The 23717-nt window shown below is 39.3% G+C and overlaps 1 protein-coding gene across 1 annotated transcript in view; it reads left to right on the forward strand.

Moving 5' to 3' along the window:
- The window catches only part of RELN (reelin), a 484263-nt gene that overhangs the window by 70615 nt on the left and 389931 nt on the right, over nucleotides 1-23717 (forward strand). The window contains 1 exon segment of the mRNA XM_030549629.1: nucleotides 2099-2209. Within this exon segment, the coding sequence (XP_030405489.1) occupies nucleotides 2099-2209 (111 nt within the window).

Consider the following 23717-nt stretch of genomic DNA (forward strand, 5'->3'; position numbering starts at 1 on the left):
TCTTTGTCCTGGAATTATTCATCGTACTATTGAATATTAGAATAAGTACAGATAATTTAAATGTAAATTACTGAGGAGTAAATTAAACATACTGAATGTTAATCCTCTAGTTAAAAACCAAAACAACCCCTTCTCCCTGTTATTTTTACAGGTCCTATTACTATACAATACTACTACCCCCCCCTCAAAAAAAATTTGAATGAGTGTGTACCACAGATTAACCACTGAATGACTGGTGATGGTACAACCAGAACAACAGACTAGTCCTTCTGCTGAATGTACTAGGAATGTCCTAACATGGCACTGTTTTAAATGGTAACCGAACAGAACCCTGAACCAACACCTCACTGCTTTAGTTACTGAGTCATCCCCAGCACATGACATTTCTAGCAGGAGTAAGAGAGGAATACAGTGGGGGGGGGAGAGTATGTTTGCCCTATGTGGCCAGATATTTAGAATCAAAAAAAGTTTGGAGCACGAGGGAGTTTGAACTGATCAGAAATTACATACATGAGCTCTGTGGATGAAAGAGTGGAAGAGAACCTGTAATTGTTACTAAGGTCTCTATCGTGCAGAAAGTTGTGTGGGACACCAATCAACTCAATGGAACTCCTCACTGTTTCAAAGGTCTGCCTGTGTGAATCTTTTTGCAGGGTCTGGGCCTTTGATAGCCTCTAAGAAATTGCTGGTCTTTGTTCTTTATACACAGCTATCGGTGTGCAACATGGTTTACAGACACTTTAGAAAAAAAAGGATTTTATAAAGTAGGTTACAAACAAACAAAAACACCAGGATAGGAGAGGGTATTAGACAGGGAGAACGGAAATTTACCTGATATATAGCTTAGTTGCTTGCTTTAGTTTTTGTGCTTTATGTTAGTTCCATTTTTAAAAACATATAACTGTTTGGGCAAGTGTCAGAAACTGTCAGAAGAAATGGGTTTTGACAATAGATTTTAGAGGGGCAAAGGAGGTTGCATGGCATTACGGGATCAGTGAGGTCATTCCAGGCATAGAGGATATTGCTATGTGCATTGCATTTACATAATATGAACAAAACTTATCACTTAATAGTTCTGGCCTTTTTAGGATAGAACATGCAAGAAGATTATACATAGGGTTTTCTGTTTAAACTGGTATCTGATAAGACATCGAAGCAAAAAGCTGAGGATGAATGTTTACGGAATAAACTGCAAAATTTGTGAATTGTTGGCTTTTTTTCAGTGTTCAATGCCTTCCTAAATAATGTGCATTTTCAGCTGAAAATTGCAAATGTCAAGAAAACCGGGACAGTGGTTTAACTGATATAGCTAAGAATATCTTTTAAAAGTATCCAGTGGATTATTTTAATACACTTGGTCTGTAATGACCTATGTGTGCATATGACTTAACTGCTTAATACGCTAAAGTGTATTACTATTGTCATGTAGCACACATTTGAAATCCAGAAAGAGCGATACTATAAACCTTAATTATTTTATTGCTTATGTCATTTATTCTGTGGTCTTGATAGCCAGTTGTCAGTTTTGCCTTCTAGGAAAAGGAGTTTATCAGATAGAGATGAGTGACCTTTCTGATGTTAATTTCAATCCTGGTGCTGTAATTCTCAATTGTGTCCATTTCATGCAACAGATTATTACTGATAAATGATTTATGATTAATTTAGGAGTAAAAAAGTAACAAACACCAATTGTTCTATTCTAAATACAGTCTCTTTGCTAAAAATAAACTCTGAAAAATATTAAAAATAAATTCCAAAATAGGAACCCTGATTAGATATTGAGCAATGATGTTTGTGAAATTTACATTTGCAAACCAATTTACAGTCACTAAATCATTTTCTATATTGTGAGAGTATTATTTCAGGACAGTTTCTTACACAGAAACGAAGTTCATTATTTGAGCTCCAAGAGTCTGCTACTCTTATTTATTCAGAGTTGCTCTACTCCATGCGAAGAACCACTGTGTGTGGGGGGGGGGAGGGGGGCAAAGTTTTTAGTCAATGAAGTAAGGATGGCAGAATCTTGCCCATAGAATGAGTACAGAACTCAGCACACAGTTGAGTGGTCCTTACAGAATTTTTATATCTTTCATTTCAGTGACTATTTCGACAAGTACATTCTTCGATGGCTTACTGGTAACGGGACTCTATACATCTACCAGCGTTCAGGCTTCACAAAGCATTGGTGGCTCTAGTGCTTTTGGATTTGGTAAGTCTATTGTGATTAACAAACCTAGATGTGTATTTGTTCTAATTCAAAATATTCTGCAACTCAAGATAACAAATACTTAGTTTTGTAGGGAAATTAAGGTGAACACAATTATTTAAATAAATTGATTTTATATTGCATGCTGGGACCTGATCCCAAACCTATAGGAGTCAATAACTTCCACAAGCTTTGGATCAGCTCCTTAAACAATTTAAAAAAAAAAAAGTGGGGGGAACCAATCAGAAAGTTTCCATCCCAAAGACATGCCTCAGATGCAAGGAATTGCATGCATTCCAGAGAGAGAACCAGTTCCCACAAGAAGACCCTGATTCTCTCACACACGATACTACAAGAGTGATCACCTTTCCCTTACTGGAAAGTTGACCAGATGTTCCTTACCTCTGCAAATATTCAGCTGCTCTAGAGAGGAAATGATCTCTCCTTTGCTGTCACTGTTTTCACAAACAGACACACGCACATACACAAACAAGTGATACATAGCAATGTGATACATACAAAGCAAAAACTTGAACCTTAGGAAATGATACCTGGGTTGCCCATGCAACCTTAACTTGGCATTCATGTGCATCCAATCTGTGCACTGAATGAAGCCTAGATCCTGTTAGAAAAAGATCATATGTGATCATGTAATTAAAGACTATACCATAGTGCCCATGTACAGTGGGACAAAATTAAAATTGCATGGGAAGCATGAAGCTAGCATTTCTTAACATTTGAGCGCTTGACTCTGCAACGTAAATAACATTCTTTTAATGTAGCTTTTAATGTAATTTTCTAGGATTTTGTTAAGGGGAAAATTTAGATCAAACTTTTCTTTGCAATTGTAAAGAGTTTCCTCCATTGTATATCATCTGTAGAGTTTGAACTCTGAGTCGTCAGCATTGTAGCACTTTTCCCACTTGAGACATAGGACTAATTATGTTAGCTGGTGCTGGCAGATTAGACTGCTGCCCCAGGCAGGAGAAAACCAGACTCTGGCACCATGTGCTACATCCACTGGGGAGTCATCCAGGGGATTATCCTGGATTGGCTCTTTTTCTCTTGCACTCCACCCACCAGATGTGGGGGACTCATGCCTCTAGAGTGGGCATGACCATGTTTGGGTCCAGGGGAGGTGGTTATGGAGGAAACAATACTTTTCCCTCCCCGCCCACCATGAGTTGTAAGAGCGCCTGCCCTATTAAGTGCCCCCCAGAGTTGGGGCCATACGTTAGGACCAGGAGATTGCTTGGGAGAACCCAGCTCTTTCCCTGCTTCATTCTCCCCCAGCTGCTCTAGGTTCTCCCATTGCTGCTGCAGTTTTGGAAGCAGCATGGACCCAGTGTTAGAATTTTTGTGGTCAGTTACTATTTTGTCATGCTACCTGAGGAAGGCAAGTGAAAAAAGGGAAATGGTTATATTTTTAACTGTTTTTATCTCAACAAGTTTTCAGGAGAACTTCATGAGCCAACGAAAAGGCACTTTTTTAGCTGGAAGATGTTCTTATGGGTGAATTTTAAAGGCCTGCTGCAAACTATGGAGGTCTGAGAGTTCTTCAAAGAAAAGGTTGCAAGAGTTGTTTGTACTGGAAAGTGTTAGGCAACCTGAAGAGAAAAGTCACTAATAGCTGCCCCATTCATATAAAAATAATTTACTTACACACCCACATACCCCAAAATGTGTTCCGAATAAAAACAGTTTTTAGTGATTATTATTGTGTCCATGATAATACAAAAGAGACAGGACTGAGTTGTTGTGAATAAAAAGGTGATTCTGTAGTCAGGCCGTTGATACAGCTAGGTGGCCCTCTAATTATCCGTAGCTCTGTAGCTCAAATATTAATTAAACACACTGCCTGCTTCTAATCAACACATAGGTTTCCCGTAAGTCCTGGCCTGGAAGGGACTGGTGATTACACTACAAATGTGAGGGATAACTGTGAAAAGTGAGAAGTTTTCACATACACTTCACATATGTTTATCTAAGGTGGATGATTCTATTACTGCTGGAGGAATTCTACTTGCTGAAAGAATCATATGAACTGAAAGAAAAGCCTCAGCAGAGTAACTGAAGAAAACAGTCATTTCTATATGGTATAATTTGCAGTATACCTGGAAGCATTTAATTCATAAAGAAACAGATTGGAAAACTAACTCTGCTGGGCAATAATGTCAACCGCTTTTTCCAATGACTGAACAATAGCCTTCTATTTAAACCAAAACTCCATTCACTATATATTATGTAACGATTGATTATTTTTGTCCAGAATTTTAGTAAAAGATTGAGGATGATTTTCAAATGTTCTGAGGGTTTTATCATTGAATTCATTGGTAAAAGTTAGGCCAATGGTAGAAGTAGGCCAACGCAGAGCACTTTTTAAAATCCCACCCTAAGTGCATATGAATAATTTGCAGCCACCTGTTTTTGCAGTTCATCTTTTGGAAGCATCTTCTGCATTAATATAAATTAGATTCTATAAGGAGACTAGGTGAAAATTACAAAGATGTCATATGCAGAATTGGGAGAAACCCACTACTGGTAAATCCAGTTTGCATGGTTTCATCTCCTGCTGGCCAAATTTTTCACAATACAAGTCCTTTACCTTTGTTTCTTTGTCTGTTTTACCACTTTTATAAACGGCAAGTAATACATAAACTCTCGACATTTGGTTAAGACTTGGTGATTTAAAAAAAAAAATAAGAACACTTATTTATTCTCAGATAACAGATGTCTCTGCAGTCATTAACTCCAAAAGAACATTTTGTACAAAATAGAATGGACATTTTTGGTACTATGATGATTTGTGACCTTTAACTATATCTGTTCATTGAGATGTAGCTGTTGCATCCAATCTTCTACTTATCTGGATGGTCTTTTACTGACACAGTTTCTCTGTAACACTTAACTTTATTATGATCCTTGCTTCTGAAAACAAATAATTGGGGCTAAATTTCCTACAACGGATGTGAAAGCAGTGCCTGCAGTATAAATAGATCTCTGATCCGCTAAATGGGTAATTATGCTGCAGCATATCTGAATGAGAGGAAAAATATACATTTTGCATTTGCACTAACCTGTTTGCATGTTTCTGTACATTTTATAGCTAAACTGTAAACACCTTGTTAATAAGAATCTTAAATAATGGGGAGGACGTAACACTCTCTGTTACAATGCACATTATTAACATTACTCTTATAACTTCTTTGTAACTTTCATATAGTGAACATACATAGTAGGTTATTAAAAGCAGCAAAGAGTCCTGTGGCACCTTATAGACTAACAGACGTATTGGAGCATGAGCTTTCGTGGGTGAATACCCACTTTGTCAGATGCATATCACATGCATCAAGGAAGTGGGTATTCACCAATGAAAGCTCATGCTCCAATACATCTGTTAGTCTATAAGGTGCCACAGGACTCTTTGCTGCTTTTACAGATCCAGACTAACACGGCTACCCCTCTGATAGTAGGTTATTATCATTCTTAAACAAAATCATTGAGCCTATGACTTATCTGTTTCACCTCCAAAACATAAAATAATCCAGTTTTAAAAAAGGTTTTAATACCAAGTATTGATTCATTAATATTCACTGATGGTACCTACCAAACAGCACCATTTTCACCCATCCCAACTCCGCTTAGCTTGTGTGTCTTCTTGCTCTGCATAAGAACCATTCAGAGGGAAGCAAAATGCATATATTGCAGGTACTTCCTATGGTGCCTGAGACAGCATGGGAATCACATACCAAACTCATTAACAGCATATGCGTCACTGGAATCTATGTTTGCTAGAAGAAGAAAAAAGGAGCTTCCCCCATCAGTAGTGATACCCAGAAAGGGTAGGATGGAGTGAAAGAGAGAGGAAACAACCTTTCCTTTCAATGGGGAAGGAACATGGCCCCTCCCTCTCAGGGTCCAGAAAGAAAGGGATGGAGGTGAAGAACAATTTCATTGTTTAGAAGAATTGCAGAGATGAAACTATTGCAAATTGAAGTTAGGGCATAACTAATTTGTATGATGGTTCTTCAGCTCTTGGAGGTTGACTACCATTGTTGTATAGTATTTTTATACACCCAGATCCATGGTGTAGATGAGTTACCTTCATATTTGATTTAAAAACTGTAAATGATAGGAATTGTACAGGGTTTATGTACATATCTCTAATTTCTAGAATGGCCAATTTACTGTAAGAGTATAATCTTTCAGTATAAAATGTTAAGTAGTTTAAATCAAATATCAAAGAATATTAATAATTTCCTAACAATTCACAAAATTAAACAGTAAATATTATGTTTAACTAGGTCTAACTAAGAATGATGGTTAAGTAAGATATTTAATACCATCTAAGCAGGATTGGCCTTTTGCAAAAAGGCAAATATATTTTTTCCTAAGTTTCTCCATTGGCATTATCATCCATAAAATGTGTGTGTTATGTTACGTTCCTCACTGTGCCTAGTATTTATAGAACATACACAACAAAACAAAACATAATCTCTTCTTTATTTGTCAGGTATCATTTTCTAAATCTAACTCTTCAAGTGTTAACATATTGTTGGAATAGTAGATAAAAAGACTCAACAACAAGACTCTCTAAAATGTGTGCACGCCTGACCCAAAAGATCTCAAAGCCTAAAGGCCAGAAAAAAATTAAAGCAGAAGATATGCAAAATCAGTCATGCATAGTTTGAAATATCTCATTTTTCTTGTAGATATGAATACTGAAACATGATGCCCTGAGGAAGTCTGCTCTTTAATTATGAATATCCCTTTATGCATTGCAGAAAAAATGTTTCCATCTCTGACCTGTCTTTTGAGCTGCAGCTTAACCATGCAGACTGTAGGGCTCGTTTTTTATCTGAGCAGAGTTGTTTACATGGCATTTTAGATAAAATCTCATTTAATTTCTAATTGCTATTTTTCTTTGCTTGCTTGTAAGTTTAAGTATAAATTCAAGAAAATCATTTGGACGATCACGAAGACCTGATCCTATTGTGCTCTCTCCTAACACTGGCAGTAAAAAAGAACCATGAGAGTAATGGTGATAACAACAGCTTTTATTTTTTAGGCTCATTTGGAACTTACCCTGTGAAGTGGTGAAGGCCTCCCAGATAGCAATCAGTACACTGTAGGATCAGATCCTAGAGGAATTAGGTAGTTTAAAAAATGTATTAGCCACAATGTTTAATATATTTCAGGGTCATTGAAAGCAAAATAACAATAGAGACAATGGCATGCTTTTACTTTTTGAAAGAAACATAAAGAACATTGCTAGGAAGGCTAATAACATTCTGTTTCATTTTTCTTTTTGTTATCAGAGAAGCAGATCCACCTATCTATCAGTCATATGTGGGTGGGATTCTCATAGTACGTACAGAACTGAACTTAAAAAAAATTGGCTGCGATTGTGTGAGGCCTAAAAACATCAATTTGGACACTTGTGTGGCATTTTGTGGAGAAGAAACTTGACAGACGTTGGCCCTTACAAGAACTGGAGGGATGAAAATGAGGAAACGGCTTGGTAGTTTTTATCTGTGTAGTAGGAAAGAATAATTCTCTCTATTGCATGAATTGCTGGGGGAAGTTTTATGTAGGGGGTCAGACTAGACTGTCTGGTGATAAAATCTATGAAATTTTTCCAATAAATCTCTCATGCTGTCATGATAATTATCTCTTATCTACCTAACTTAGAAAAACATTTGATAGAGACCCAAATGCTGTTAGTTCTTCTCTGCAATAGTTAGCTGAAGTTACTACACTCATGTCACTCCATTCAAGCTAGGCTAGCTTGAATGAGAGCGACCACACTTCAAGACAACACTGAAGATACGCACAGTGACTGGACTGGCAACTGATGGGTAGTGTAACTCAAGCTGCTGTAACCCCGCTGCATTACTGGCTCCAGCATCAGCAGCAGTGGTGCTTCAGCCCATACCAGCTGATAGGCCAGTTAGCTCAAGCTTAAAGCACCACTTAAAACTAGAGATTTTTGTGCGTGGTCAGGTTAGGATCAAAACTCAGGTTGTAGCTCAAGATGACAATGCAATGAAGAGAACTCTTAGTTTCCTCTGTTTGGAATCATTATGGGGGAAAAAATAGTTATACTGATAGATTTATTCCAAAGGTGTTAGGTTTCTTTATGTTTATAGGCATAAAAACATATATTCTCTGGCCAAGAGAATGAGTCACCTCTGTTTTCCTGTAGGGACTTTACCATCTTATCAAAATATTAATTTGAATATTCATCTAACAATCATGTTAGGAAGGAATGAGTGAACTGATTTGGGTAAAATTTAATGAAGGTGCTAAACATTTGTCCATTGACCCAAACAGAACCTTTAGTCAGGCTCAGTTAAACATGAACTGCAAAGCTGAAATCAGAACTGAGAGAAGACAGAAATATGTGCTGTGTGCCTGACTAACCAATCTGAGAATCTTTTATAGCACAGAAATAAGCTTTAAACCTACTTTTTAATATGAATTATTTTCTCCTTGTGAGATCTCTTCGCATATACTAGTTCACTAAAGATATCTCAAACTGCATCTTTCTGGATCATCACATATACCATTAGTCCTCAATTAGTGCAGTTTGTATTTCTGGGCTCAGCTCAATTTTCATTTTAGTGTCGTATTTATCTTCAAGTCTCCACTCTCCTTCCTTGTCCTTTCCAGGATTGCCTCCTTGTCCCACTCCCCTTCTAGTCCCCAAATATCCTTCCCTGTGAACCCACCTTCATCCCTGATTATATTCCTTACCCCCCACTCTACTGCTATCCCTTTCCCCAAGTAAAATGAGGGCCCAACTGACAATTTTCAAATCAAAGTTGGATGTTTTTCTAAAAGATATGCCCTAAGAACTATTTTGGGGAAGTTCTCCAGCCTGTGTTATGCAGCGGGTCAGACTAGACCCGTGGTTCTCAAAGTTTTGTACTGGTGACCCCTTTCACATAGGAAGCCTTTGAGTGCGATTTTCCCCCCCCACCCGCCCCACTTACTTATTTATATATTTAACACCATTATAAATGCTGGAGACAAAGGGGGGTTTGGAGTGGAGACTGATAGCTTACGACCCCCTATGCAATAACCTCGCAACTCTGTGAGGGGTCTACGCCCCACCCCAGTTTGAGAACCCCTGAACTAGACAATCACAATGTTGCCTTCTGGCCTTGGAATTCATGAACATGGCTGATGGCCTCACTGCTACATCTTAGTATGTTTGCTTATTGCACCCTTCCGTTTTATGGTTACTTGTACCCCAGGACTGCACACCTCTTGCAAAGCTGTAAAGCAGGAAATCCCTTGTTCTGACATTTCCCTTCAAAGAGGTGTTGCACTTTGAGGAGCAAAGAATTGAAGGCTTCAGCATGCAATGAGTGGCCCTATTGGGAAGCTACAAGACCTTCTGCACTCCTTTTTGAAAGAGAAGGAGGAAGACTGCAAGAGGGGTGAAAATTACAGGTAGAAAGCTGGAGACTTGGTGTGGGGTTTGGTGAGAGTGAGGGACTGGGAATTGCACTCAAGTCATATGAGAAATAGGGGGTGGGGAAGAGAGGAGGAAGAGAGTGCAGTGCATGAGGTGTCTGCAATTTAAGAGCATGCAGTTGGGGTCATTCTGACTTGTGCTCTCTATAGCCATCATAGGAATTGGCCCATTTCAACCACAATGCATCTGATACTTCTGAGGGAAATAAATTACCAAAATAATTGAAAATGGTGTGATAATATCATTGTGTTTCTGTTATTTTGACAATTAAAATATTCAGAGCTTTTCAGATTTAAATTTTTTTTTTTCAGGGCAGAATTCCTTCAAGAGCACCAGGGTTCTGTGTGGCGCAACCTGCGTGTGGGCAGCTCGGTGGGGGGTCTGGGTGCAGCAGGGAATCTGGGTTCACAGGGGCTCGGTGCAGGGGTCTGGGTGCAGGGGGAACGGGACTCTGCAAGGGAGGGGCAAGTTGAAGGTGGTTAGGGCTCAGTGGATGGAGGGAAGTGGGGCTTGGTGGGGTGGGGGCTCATGATGCAGGGGGTGAGGCTTGGTGGGGTGGGAGTCTGGAGGGCTCTGTAGGGGTACTGGGTGTGGCAGGTTCCTGATATGGAGGGGGCTTGGTGGTGGGGGGAGGGATCACTGTACAGGGAGCTGCTTTCTCTGTCTGCCCAACCCCAGTGCATCTGGACCCCCCTCCGCACCACCTCTCTGCCTGTTGAGCCTCACCCACCCGCACCTGAAACTCCCCCAAGCCTCAACTGCCCCGCATGCAGACCTCCCCTCCCCCTGCAGCGCACAGCTTCCTGAACAGGTTGGCTGAACAGATGTCTCTGAGCTGCCGAGCTGTCGAGGAGTGTGAGTGAGCACTGGTGTGGCATTTTCTGCAAGGAAGCAAAGGGATTATGCAGGGGGGCATTTTTCTGTTGTGCTGCAGTTGCACAGAATTTGCCAAAGAGTAGTCTGAGAGCTCCTAGTGAAGCAGTGCATTTCCACTGCCTTTATGCTGAGCTGTGTATCAGAAGCACTACCTACCCTTCAGAGACTTATACTCAAATATAGGTATTTGTGGAGTAATGTTTTAGCTTACAAATCTAGATAAAGGAAAAACATCTCCCACTACCATTATAAGAGATGGAAAAAAGCCAGCTGTTGAATTTTATGCATAGGTGAGCCTATGAAGTTTTTTTTCCAGTGGCTATACTCACAGCTTTAAAAAGTAGGGAATATTCTGTAAAATGTTATTTTTTTAAAAAGTTTTCAGCTATGCACATAACATTGCTCTTGACAGGCTGTTTTGTAAACTACTGAACTTGCTTCAGATCCCTGGTTTACTTTGTGACAAGCCAAATGGGCTCCAGGACCCTCCCTTCACACCAGAGATACATGCCAGAAATCAAACAGATGGTAAACTAGGAAGAAATTACCCTCGGCATTCTCATTAGAACAGTTGGGGAAATTTTAATAGGCCCCCATTTGCCTTGTGCTGTATCTAATACCCTTTGAACTGCCACTTTTTTTTGTTACAAGTCAACTACCGCCATGTATATTTTAATAGGGATTATCAAACACAATTTGCCCAGAAGATGTACCAGCCGTCCACTGCTAATTAGCCAACTTTAAATAATCACTGAGTTCTGGAATAATTGGAAAGAAACACTGTTTTTCCTGCCAATGCATAATTACTAATTAACAGGAAGATAAAATATCTGTATAGTAGTCATATCTGGAAGAATCTGTTAACAGTTAATTAAATTGTGAGTTGATGCCAAGTTGACATTGGTCAAAAAAGTTTAAATTTGAGTATAGTTTTAAGATTCCCCTCATTGTCAACATTCTGTACCAGAACCATACTGACAGTGAAATCTTTAAAGATAAAATGTCGTGGCATTGTCAATTCTATTTAATGCCAGAAGTTGACCCTTCCTATGAAGAGTGCCTGTCTTCTGTCATACGCATTACATATAGAATTTGATTTTTTTAATCCAGTATATTTTCATAATCATAACATTGACAATAATTGCCTAAGTTTACCTAATCAGAATTGGAGTACTGTGGTCTCTGAATATTCTGCTTACTAAAAGACTGAAGGTTCTTCTTCTTCTTCTAGCTGCCCCAGCATTAGAGAGGAGGATAATTTGGAAAAATAAGATTATGCAAAAAAATCTAAGGTTGGGTACTTTTAGTTTATTAGGGCCCTAATCCATCACCATCACTCATGTTGCTGACATTACTCTGCAAGTAGTCCTATGCAGGGTGGAGTAAGTTGCGAATGGTAGAATAAGATACCTAATTTCATGTATGCGAGGGTGATGGAATCAAGCCCATATTTTATTTTTTGTAAAATCTCTCTGTAGCAGTAAAAGCTTTGAATGTACTTTTCTATAGTTTTTCTATATCTGCGACTATATCCTTTAATATGTCTTAAGGTAATGACATCAAAGACAGCAAGACTTTTCCTTTCTCAAAATGAGGAATGCATAAAATTGTGTTTATCTGTGATCTTTGTCATGTTACAGAGTAGCAGGTAAGAGATTAATAGCATCAGGCAGCACTTAATGTTTTACAGATAATTTGATCAGCTGGTTGGACAAATGGGAAGGAGGCAGACTATTTTGTGGGATGATACAGTGTTTATAAAGGAGCCCCAGGGTTTTCAAATGAGAAAGCGTTTACAAGCAGTTTACATAGTCAAAACCAAAGTGGTAAACAGTTGTACTGGGGCCAATCCTGGGTCAATTTAGCATGCATGTTTATTAGATAGTGGTGCTTCTCCAACTATTTGATACATCTGTTGTTCTCCCTGGGGATGCCCAGAATATATTAAGGTGAAAACATAGAGCATTTTTGAAGTTTTATTGCATTTTATTTTTTAATAAAAGCATTTAATAAAGCACTGCTTTAACATTTGGAATGACTGGAGAATTCCTTTTGCTGTTATACAGCTTGTAAAATGATTACAATAAATGGAGGAATTCAGTAACAGATATTTTACAGTGCTTCATTGTAATGGGTTTGTGACAATGTCATGTTTTGGGGTGCAATCCAGATCAGTAAGCAGCTGTGTCACCGCCTGCCCTGTAACCCTGGGGGCCTTGAATGCTCTGCTGCTATGGCTCACAGCATGGACACCAACACCCAGCAGACTAGCATGCAGTTCCCAGAGGGCTGGTCTACACTACGGGGAAAAATCGATCTTAGATACGCAACTTCAGCTACGTGAATAACGTAGCTGATGTCGAAGTATCTAAGATCGAATTACTCACCGTCCTCACGGCGTGGGATCGATGTCCGCAGCTCCCCCTGTCGATTCCGCAACTCCGTTTGGATTGGTAGAGTTACGGAATCGATATAAGCACGTTCGGGGATCGATATCGCATCTAGATGAGACGCAATATATCGATCCCCGAGCAATTGATTGCTACCCGCCGATACGGCGGGTAGTGAAGATGTACCCTGAGTCTGTGTGCTGTGCAGCCCTGGTTCAGCACTCTGATCCCAGCAGCCTGCCTATAACACAGCAGTTCCATCCTGGTTTCCACCACCTTTTGGTTACTACTTGTAGAGGTGACCCCAAGACACTATTAGTCCCAAACTTTCCCAAAGCCATCTGCCGTGAAGGGTCTCACCCTTTCCTGGAACACTCAGAGAAATAACAAGGGTCACTTGCTCCTTTAAAAAGACAAAAGCACATTACCATTTATTAACTTAACTGGCGTAAATACACCCTTCTCTTCAAGCACAGCACAGAATTGGTTTATTGTAAAAATGTATTAATAAAAAGTTTATTAACAAAAGGACATAGGTTAAGTGATACCAAGTTGAAGGAATAAAGTTAGAAAGTTTCACAAACAAACAGAAGTAAAAGTCTGCTTTCTAGTGGCTAAGACTCGACTCAACAAACTACAGCCTTGGTTCAAGATGGATTTCTTACCTGTCTTTTTCTTTCCAGTCATGGCTGATGTTCTCTCAGTCAGGACCTTCCACAGAAGTACAAGGAGCTGGCTTCCATTGTCTTCCTAAGTGAAAGATCTTTGCCTAAGCAGGTTTCTCACATATATTCAGTTCCCAGAGACTACAACCCCCTTGGCTGAACGACCCATTTTTCTTAGCTTGCAAGAGCTCTGACGTCTGTCCAGAGTCTGTCCAGAGATGGATGCCAAGATGGCTTCTTCTCTCTCCTTATTATAAGATTATCATCATCTTCCCAAACTCACTGTTTTGTCCCCAGAGTCAGGATGACCTCATTCTGTTCTTACCTTTCTCTTCCTCATGCTGGACTTCCCATTCCCTGCTGATTCATATTTAAATAGGGCTTCAATTGTTTTGGTTCAACAGTGCTACCTTTCCTCCTATGGCGGGGGGTGGGGTGGGGCAGGGAAGAATACCTGTTTTTCTCTCTGGTCACAGACTTTAAACCATAATACCATTGAGTATCCATATTTCATCATATAGTGTTCATACATAAATGTCACAATCATTTTCATCACCGGTGTGCCATTAGCTTTCATAAGGCCTTACTTGATATACTTTTATAATTCAGTAATATTGTATACAATCAGTTGATTCAATTACTTATCATTTAAGGTTCAGATCCCATGTTTTTACAGTCCAGATAAAGTTTCTGTCTCCTGCTGAAGTGGAGACGCTATGTTAGCTTTGTTTACCTTATGTGTAAGTGGTCCTTTTTGGTCTCTGGCTGATGATCAGGCTGTACAGACAAACAAATGTACATTCCTTTGTCTAAGGCAAACAGTGCTAATACATCGCTTGCCAAACACATTTTAATAACATAATTCTAGCACATATCCATAACTATTTATACACACCCTATATATGCATCACACAACTATATTAATAATAAGTGAATTTTCCAGTGAGATATTACATGCCACCTTATGGGTGTGTATCATGACAACAGAGTATTAAGTGTGGAGAGTATGTCAGGTCTGACAAGGGTTGCTGACACAGAATAGTGAACCATCAATAGGCCTGTGTCACAGATAATGACAAATAGTAATAATTAGTTCATTAATCATATGCAACATTATAATTAATGTAAATTACATAAAAATAAAGAAATCCTGATTTAATAAAAACACTTTGTTGGTTAAATGTGTAGTTTAAAGTATAATGGCTAGTAAAGATGACCAGTAGGGACTACTGATATCTGTTTCACTTTACTGTTTCAATCTGATATATATGACACACAACTATTTTAGTAGAATATTAAGGCTGCCAATTCAAGAACTCAAAAGTTAGGAAACATTAGTATTAAGGTTGCCTGTACAACCCTAATGCAGACCCTTGTGCATACACATTATCATGCATTCTTTAATTACATAAACACATACTACTTTTTTCCACAGCAACCTTGCCTTATTCAGTGCACAGAATGGGCAGTGTTAACTTAATGAGCAGTTATCCAGTATTTTATTTTATCCTCATTGTTAATGTGTTAGGCCTTGTTGACTGCATACTATTCAATAATTCTGCCTTCAGAGCAAAATTTAATTTCCTCCTAGGTTTTTCTGTGGTGCTCATCACTATAATATCCAAATACTTCACAAATATTAGTTAATTTATCTTTCTCACACTGAGGTGAGGTGAGATGAGGCGATATTATTATCCCCATTTTTCAGAGTTGAGGTGCAGAGGGATTGAGAAAAAATATTCACTAATTTTGGTGCCCAGTTTTGCCAATATATAGCACTTTGTATGTTTGAAGTGGAGTTCTCATTGATTTCAGTTGCAGCTGTAACTGCTTAGCACATCTGCAAATCAGACTCCAGGCTATGAAGTTGGCCATCTGGAAAATGAGGAAGACACAGTTAGTGACTTCCTGTGAAAAGTATGGTTTAAGGAACTTGCCTAGCACCACACAGGAACTCTGTGGTAGAGGCAGTGACAGAATCCATTCTTTAGGGCAGCATTAGTCCACCTCATTCACTACATAGCTTCCAATTTCTGCAACAAATGAGGCATGGGTCCTCTTTGGCTGTACAACCCTCATTCATCCAGAGATTAAGACCATCCTGTGCACTGTATGAAGTAGGTGTTCTGGGGAAAATATAGGATGTGATCAGGTAATTAAAGTATGTTTCATTATGTTTATGCACAAGGGGGCAGAATTAATGTTGGCTTTGGCTGCTTCACTTTGCAACTTGAATGTTCAATCAATTAATTTCTGCATAATTACCTATCTTTTTTTAAAAAAGCAAATTTAAAAAACAGAAATTCCATCATGTGGCATCAGACTAATATCCCTATGGTTCATCAGCAGAGTTGGAACTCTTAGATCTACTACACAGACCTCTGGCACTTGAACTAACAGAGTAACTGACAGCAATAGTAGGTTGCATCCTCTAAAAGGGGATGAGATACACACTTTGCCAGTGGTTTTCATAGATATTTGCTGGCTGCAGAGGAACGGTGAGTCTCAGGAATCTTGGGTTCCATTCTATGTTCTGGAAGTAGACACAGTTCTATGTGCTGTAGTAGACACAGATTCTTATGCCTTTTTCCCCATAAGATTGACCCCCTTCTTCCAGATCCCCTCCGAACTGTGTGTGGGCATATCAGGGTCACAGCTTGGCTATTCTGAAGAGAGTAGTTTACTTAGATCAAGTTCCTGAACTTGCAAATATAGGCATCCTCAACTATTTTATGGCTAAAAGTATGCATTGCAAACAGACATGTGCATATGTAACTCTTCTGCCAGGAGAGAAGGACAGCAACAAGAGCCAGGTTCAGTCTGTCAAGGGGTCAAGCCCAGCCCCCCCCATTTGAACAAAGCTTTTAGGAATCTGTCGTCAGGTGTGTTTGCTGGTGTTACTGCACCAAAAGCATATACAACATTGCCGGGTTACAAGTGGAAGCGGGCATGAGGAAGATCAGGCAGCTATGTTTTTAAAACATAAAAAGTTGCCAAGACTTAAAGTGGGAATGCTGTTCAGTTTATAGTTTATAAGAAATTATAGTAATGTTCATCCTGCTATTTCCTATTCTCGTTAAATCCTTTTACATAGCCTGTAAACTAAAATTTATTATTACTATATGTCTGTGCATAGTGCTTGTGAAAAGAACAATTGACTACATATCTTGATGACTCTCAATAAATTGGAGGAGGAAAAACTTGAGTAATTTAGGTATAATTTTTCAACACTATTTTATGCTTAATTTACAAGCTGGTATAAAAGAAAGTTGCACTGTAGTTTCTTTAATGTGGCAAGGAATATCCTTGTGTAAACCCTTTCTAGAATTTAGTTTTCATTTCCTGTTGAGTAAGTGCTGTTGCCAAAGCAGGGCAAGGAACATGAAATATTTTATTTTAAAACTAATACCTCTCAGCTTTGGAATCAATATGTACATATTTTTCATATTTTTTAATTGTATGTTGAAATTTGAGAATAGATGAATGAAAAAATATGCTCAAAGATGAAAATAAGAGGTATAAAAATCCAGCTGTCTATTGGATAAATCTGAAGGTAATCTATATGTCAAAGGATATTGAATTGATTCAGTGCATGGAATAAACCATATTAGAAATTTTCTTAAATAAAACTTTTTTTACTTTAAAAAATGTGATATTAAAATATAAATATACTTAAAAGATAGAGATTTAGGAAACTCAAACCAGGCATCATACTGTAATCTTCATCTGATTTTCAGCGGCAGTGAAAAGTAATGCAGTTATTAAAACCAAAGATGGCCTGTGGCCAAACCATCTATCTCATGAGTTCATCAGGCTTGGGCTAGGTTAGTGCTTAGACAAGAGAAATCAAGGTGATACAGGAAATCCAATAGGGTTCATTCATCCCAGAAGAGTTGATAAACATACTCCAGTTTTGATCCCTGAAGGAACACTGTGTCCTGATGGTTGGAGTTATTTTTCAGATGTAATGTAAAACTGCGGACGAAATACTATTAACTACCATGAATAACAAAAGACAGTGGGTGCTGGTCATGGTGTCCTTGCAGAATTCTGACTTGAGTAATTTTACTTGGGTAATTGTTTGCCTAAATTTCCCCCTGTAATTACAACAGTAAAACTTATTCAATTAGAATATCTAGTGAATTCTGAATTTCAGTGATGGTGGGGAAATTGTTCTTATATCTAGTTTAAAGCTTTTAGAGTGGTTTTGGAACCTTTATGGTGAAAGAGACTATGCAAATATAAGCAGTTATTGCTAATAGTTTACTAGGAATGGTAGAAAATATAAATAGCATTCTCCATGACAATAACATTGTATCAGACATAATATAGGGAGTAATGAAACATTTTGCATAACAGATTACTAATAAAGTCAATAGTCTGCTTTTTAAACATACTCATGCTCTTTATATATCTGTCTTCGAATGACTAGCAGACACAAATGTATTGTGACATTACAGACATACTGCAATCAGATGGCATCATGGTCACCTTGACATTCTTTGAGTTGCTTCGAGGGCAATGTAATTATCAGTAAAATTAATCAATAAATACTGACACTAGTCGCTGGATGAAGACTGTAAGTGGTAATGAAGTGTAGGTTAGAAAAGAGAGCCCAGTCAGCCTTGAGCTAGTGGAGCTGCTCCGTTAGCAAGATGGACAGAAATCTTAGGCCTTGTCTACATGGGTATTTGTTTGGGAGGGTGGGGGGGCAAGAAGGAGAGGGTTTAAATAGCCTTTTGTCCACACGTTTTTTTTTTAAATTATTTTGCATCTCATACCATATTAATTAATCTGCTTTGAGAGTAAAATAATTCTATACTGGAATGAGTTTCTGGGGGGATAATGTTAATATGGATGAATATAGGCACTGTCATATTTTAGATGAACCGTTTGGCATCTGGTAATCCTTCCACCGCTACCCCATACAGCATAGCTTCTCACCTGGATCGGCCTGTGTATCCTCTATTGTTAGTGTCATCTTCAACAGATGTCACCTCCCCATTTAAATGCTGGCATGCAGCCATGTGCGCATCTTTGTGATTCTAGCTCATGGCAAGTATACAGCCATTAGATCAGTTATGCTCCATGTTTTCACATGAACTTGTAGAACAGTGTATGTAGTGGTTAGAGCAATGGGGCTTGTAATCAAGACAATCATGACAATTGATCTGTCAGCACCAAACTTGTTAGCGCTTGACCAGTAGTAATCAGTGGTGGTAATCTTCCAGGTGGTGATGGCTGCATTTGTCTCCCTTTTGAGAGGCACCCTCATGTTGGATGTTCTATCGCTGCAGCATCGGGATGAATTCTGTCGACTTCTAGGAAAGTAGCCTTTATCCTCCTGAAGCTTTGCCACCATAACTGGTCATTCTAGGTCTGCCGCACTATCCTTTCCCACCAGTCAGTGCTTGTTTGCTGAACCCAGAAGCAGCTTTGCACTGAGTGATGCCACACCAAGAAAATGGCCTGCAGAAGTAACTGCTTGATTTCATCCCTATCTCCTCCTCTTTTCAAATCATCGCAGCATTATGGTGGCTGTCTCCTAACCTGCTGGAATTAGTGTCATGGTAGCCTGCATGAATAATAATTTAATCATAAATTCCTTTATTAAATCCAAAGGCTGAATGGTATTTATGCAGTTGCTCTAAACAGGCTTAAAAAATGCCTAAATAAGCAATTTACTACAGCCAAAAAGTGACAAAACATTTATATGCATTTGATCAAAATGCTTACAAATGGGCTAAACCCAGGGTACGTAGGCCCATATTGGTTGGCTCCAACTTGATCAGGCAGGTATTAGCAATGAACCTTTTAAGAGTTTTTTTTTTTAATACACTTTAAGAAACAAATGATGTCATTGCCAATTATCCAACCTTAGCTAAGTCCAGAGGAAGCAGTTTCTTATATAGACAATTATTTACTACACCTGGTACACAATTAACTGTGTTTTATTTCTTTTACTTCAGCCCACATCTTAAATGAGGTAACACTGATATTTCAAAGAGTCATTGCAAGTTTAACACCAAAACCACTCTTCTTTCTCATGATCTCATTCTTTTTGGTCACATGTTTTGGGCCTACTGCTCATGAAATATGCCAACACAATTTAACACCCAAAGTTCACCAGTATCTTATGTCACCTGTTTTCCTACACAACCCATCCAAAGTCATCCAGCTGCATGAACATCAGTGCATGTGGGGAGCCTATTCATATTAACGATAGTCAGGATTGTGATGCTCAGCTGTGTTTTCTCTATGCTGCGTGACAGCAGTTCAAAAATGGCAATGGCTTACAAAACACAGAAAAATTATGAAATGCCAGGAGAGGAATCATAGGAGTAGTTTAATTTGAACCCAAATCCCCGAATTCAAGTCAATTTAGGTATACATTTCCCAGTGAGAAAAATCCAAGCGTGCACAGAGTCTAGCAGAAGAAAATTGCATCATGCAAAAAAGTACAGAGTTGTGTGGATGCTATGACTCACAAGCTTAAAGCAGAGCAAACAAAACCTGCGCATGTGCTCTTTTGCTATAGATACTCTGTGTTTGCAGCAGGAAAAAAAAATTCAAAAAAGACATTTCCATGTCGACTAGTTAAAAAGCAGATCTAAATTTTAAATACTAATTCATAATCAAATGGTAAATATAAAATATTCCATCCGTGCACTCAACATATTAAAGTCAGTACTTTACAAGAGGAACGTAATTCTCCCTAGATTCCCCTTAATAGTCTTGGATGGGCTTTCTCTCAGTCAATTACTTTCTTAAATGTTATCACTGAACGTGTAACAGTAATATCATAGCACTTGTAACCAACTAATAATAATAATTCACTTGTGCAGGACCTTTGGGATAAATTTTACTTAAGAAGGGCAAAGATCTAATGAACTCTTACAAAAATCTTCAGTCTTAAGCTGCCAGAGTTCACTTCAACTAAATTTGAATGTACTAAAATTCACGAAAGCTGCTTTCGCTGCAATTTTCTCAGCAAAAGGCAAAGAAATGAAACAGCACTCTGGCGTCTAATTGAAGTTTGGCTAAGGATTTAATTTGAATAGAAATCTCAGATCTGGACCTGGGAATTTGTTTTTTGTTTTTTTAATCATGTGTGACTTTTTGAAAGCAAGGCACCTTTTGCTCAAAAAAATACGATTATTTTTGCACTTCCGATGTACTCTGCTATATAGATACCAAGCAAGACACATTCCTTGCCCTAAGAAATATTTGGGGTGCATTTGGCCATTCAGTTTTAGACCTTCTTAAAATCAGAGGAATTTTCAAAGCTGATAGTGGGTGGTTCAGCCGTTTGGAAAATTAAGCCTCTGCTCTGGGTGCCCTAGCTTCCTGGACCTTCTGCATAGTCAACTTCTGGACTTTTCAAAAGGTAGCTCTTGCATTCAGTTATGATACCCAGTTACATCTGTGTCCAGTTGCTGGTAAATACAAAAAGATGGAGAATAACTTATTGCTCTTATATAAATCCATGGTATGCACACATCTTGAATACTGCATGCAGATGTGGTCTTCTCATCTCAGAAAAGATATACTGGCATTAGAAAAGGTTTAGAGAAGGGCAACTAAAATGATTAGAGGTTTGGAACGGGTCCCATATGAGGAGAGATTAAAGAGACTAGGACTTTTCATCTTGGAAAAGAGGAGACTAAAGGGGGATATGAATGGGGTATATAAAATCCATGAGTGGTGTAGAGAAAGTGAATAAGAAAAAGTTGTTTACTTGTTCCCATAATATAAGAACTAGAGGCTACCGATTGAAATTAATGAGCAGCAGGTTCAAAACAAATAAAAGGAAGTTCTTCACACAGCGCACAGTCAACCTGTGGAACTCCTTGCCTGAGGAGGTTGTGAAGGCTAGGACTATAACAGCGTTTAAAAGAGAACTAGATAAATTCATGGAGGTTAAGTCCATTAATGGCTATTTGCCAGGATGGATAAGGAATGGTGTCCCTAGCCTCTGTTTATCGGGCTGGAGATGGATGGCAGAAGAGAGATCATGTGATCATTACCTGTAAGATTCACTCCCTCTGGGGCACCTGGCATTGGCCACTGTCAGCAGACAGGATACTGAGCTGGATGGACCTCTGGTCTGACCCAGTACGGCTGTTCTTATGTTAACTATTTTTAGACCTAGCACCTAGCACGGCTCCATAAAGGCTTCGTGTTGTGGTCACTGAGTAATATGAAGAATCATTGCAGGCTCATGGAATATACAAGACATTAGAACTGCAAGTACTGCTTGGATTAGTATGGACAATTAATCACATCAGTCATTTCCCTTCTGAAACTAGTTGCCAGAGACATTTTGCAGAAGAGGAAAGTTATGTTGACAAGGGTAGCAGGAGAAGCAACTAGTAGAGAGGGCAAGTTAAAAATGAACAGGAAATATACTGTACTTAACAACAAAGAACATAGTAATGTGTTAGTGATCACCACAACTATATAAGTAGTTGGGTTAAAGTGGATAGCCCATGAGGTTTCATAAGCTTGTGTTCTCATTGCCATAATTGCTTGGATTCTCTCTGAGACCTCTTTGCCCTAGTCTATCCAAGGACTCAGTTCAACTCTATATTTCACCACTCAAGTAAATTTATTTGGCATACAGCAAAGCTATGCTGAGTTGACCAGACTCTAACATAGGGGGTGAGTACAAGTTGTACCACACGTCCAAGATTACACAGAAAACGTCTTCCTTTATATATATTTACACATTGCATTGCATTTACTATGCATTGCATCACATATTTTGGAATTGGCTTGGTTCCTTAGTAGGAACCAATATCTGTACAGCATGTTCCGTCCATGCACTGTTCATGCATAATATGACCTCTACGTAGTCTTACATTTAGGCTTGGTCTACACTACGCTTTTAAACCGATTTTAGCAGCGTTAAACCGATTTAACACTGTACCCGTCCACACTACGAGGCCCTTTATATTGATATATCTTTAAATCGGTTTCTGTACTCCTCCCCGACGAGAGGAGTAGCGCTAAATTCGGTATTACCATATCGGATTAGGGTTAGTGTGGCCGCAAATCGACGGTATTGGCCTCTGGGCGGTATCCCACAGTGCACCTCTGTGACCGCTCTGGACAGCAATCTGAACTCAGATGCAGTGGCCAGGTAAATAGGAAAAGCCCCGCGAACTTTTGATTTTCATTTCTTGTTTGCCCAGCGTGGAGCTCTGATCAGCATGGACCATACGAGAGATACTGGATCTGATCGCTGTATGGGGAGACAAATCTGTTCTATCAAAGCTCCATTACAGAAGACGAAATGCCAAAGCGTTTGAAAAAAAATCTACAGGCTACACAGTGCTGCGTGACAAGCGTAACGGGAAGCCAGAGACTCAAACGGACGCTCATGGAGGGAGGGAGGGGGTACTGAGGACTCCAGCTATCCCACAGTCCCCAGCAGTCTCCGAAAAGTATTTGCATTCTTGGCTGAGCTCCCAGTGCCTGTAGGTTCAAACACATTGTCCGGCGTGGTTCAGGGAATAGCTCGTCAATTTACTCCCCACTCCCACCTCCCCCCGTGAAAGAAAAGGGAAAGAAATCGTTTCTTGACTTCTTTCAATGTCACCCTATGTCTACTGAATGCTGCTGGTAGATGCGATGCTGCAGCAGTGAAGAGCAGTATCCACTCCTCTCCCCTCCCTGGTGGCAGATGGTGCAGTAGGACTGGTAACCGTCCTTGTTATCAACCCGTGAGTGCTCCTGGCTGGCTTCAGGTGAGGCTGGCTGGGGGCGCCTGGGTGAAAATAGGAATGACTCCCGGTCATTCCGAGTAGATGGTAGAGAACGGCTGGTAACCGTCTTCATCATAGCAACTGGGGGCTGAGCTCCATCAGCCCCCTCCCTTTCCTGTGTAAAGAAAAGATTCTGTCCTGCCTGGACTATCATAGCAGCGGGATGCTGGGCTCCTCTCCCCAGCACCGCTTAATGTCCTGCCTGGACTGTCATAGCACTGGGAGGCTGCCTCCCCCTCATTTTATCTCATTAACAAGTCATTGTTTCTTATTCCTGCATTCTTTATAACTTCATGACACAAATGGAGGGGACACTGCCACGGTAGCCCA

The sequence above is a fragment of the Gopherus evgoodei genome, chromosome 1, assembly GCF_007399415.2.
Source record: "Gopherus evgoodei ecotype Sinaloan lineage chromosome 1, rGopEvg1_v1.p, whole genome shotgun sequence".
Taxonomy (NCBI): domain Eukaryota; kingdom Metazoa; phylum Chordata; order Testudines; family Testudinidae; genus Gopherus; species Gopherus evgoodei.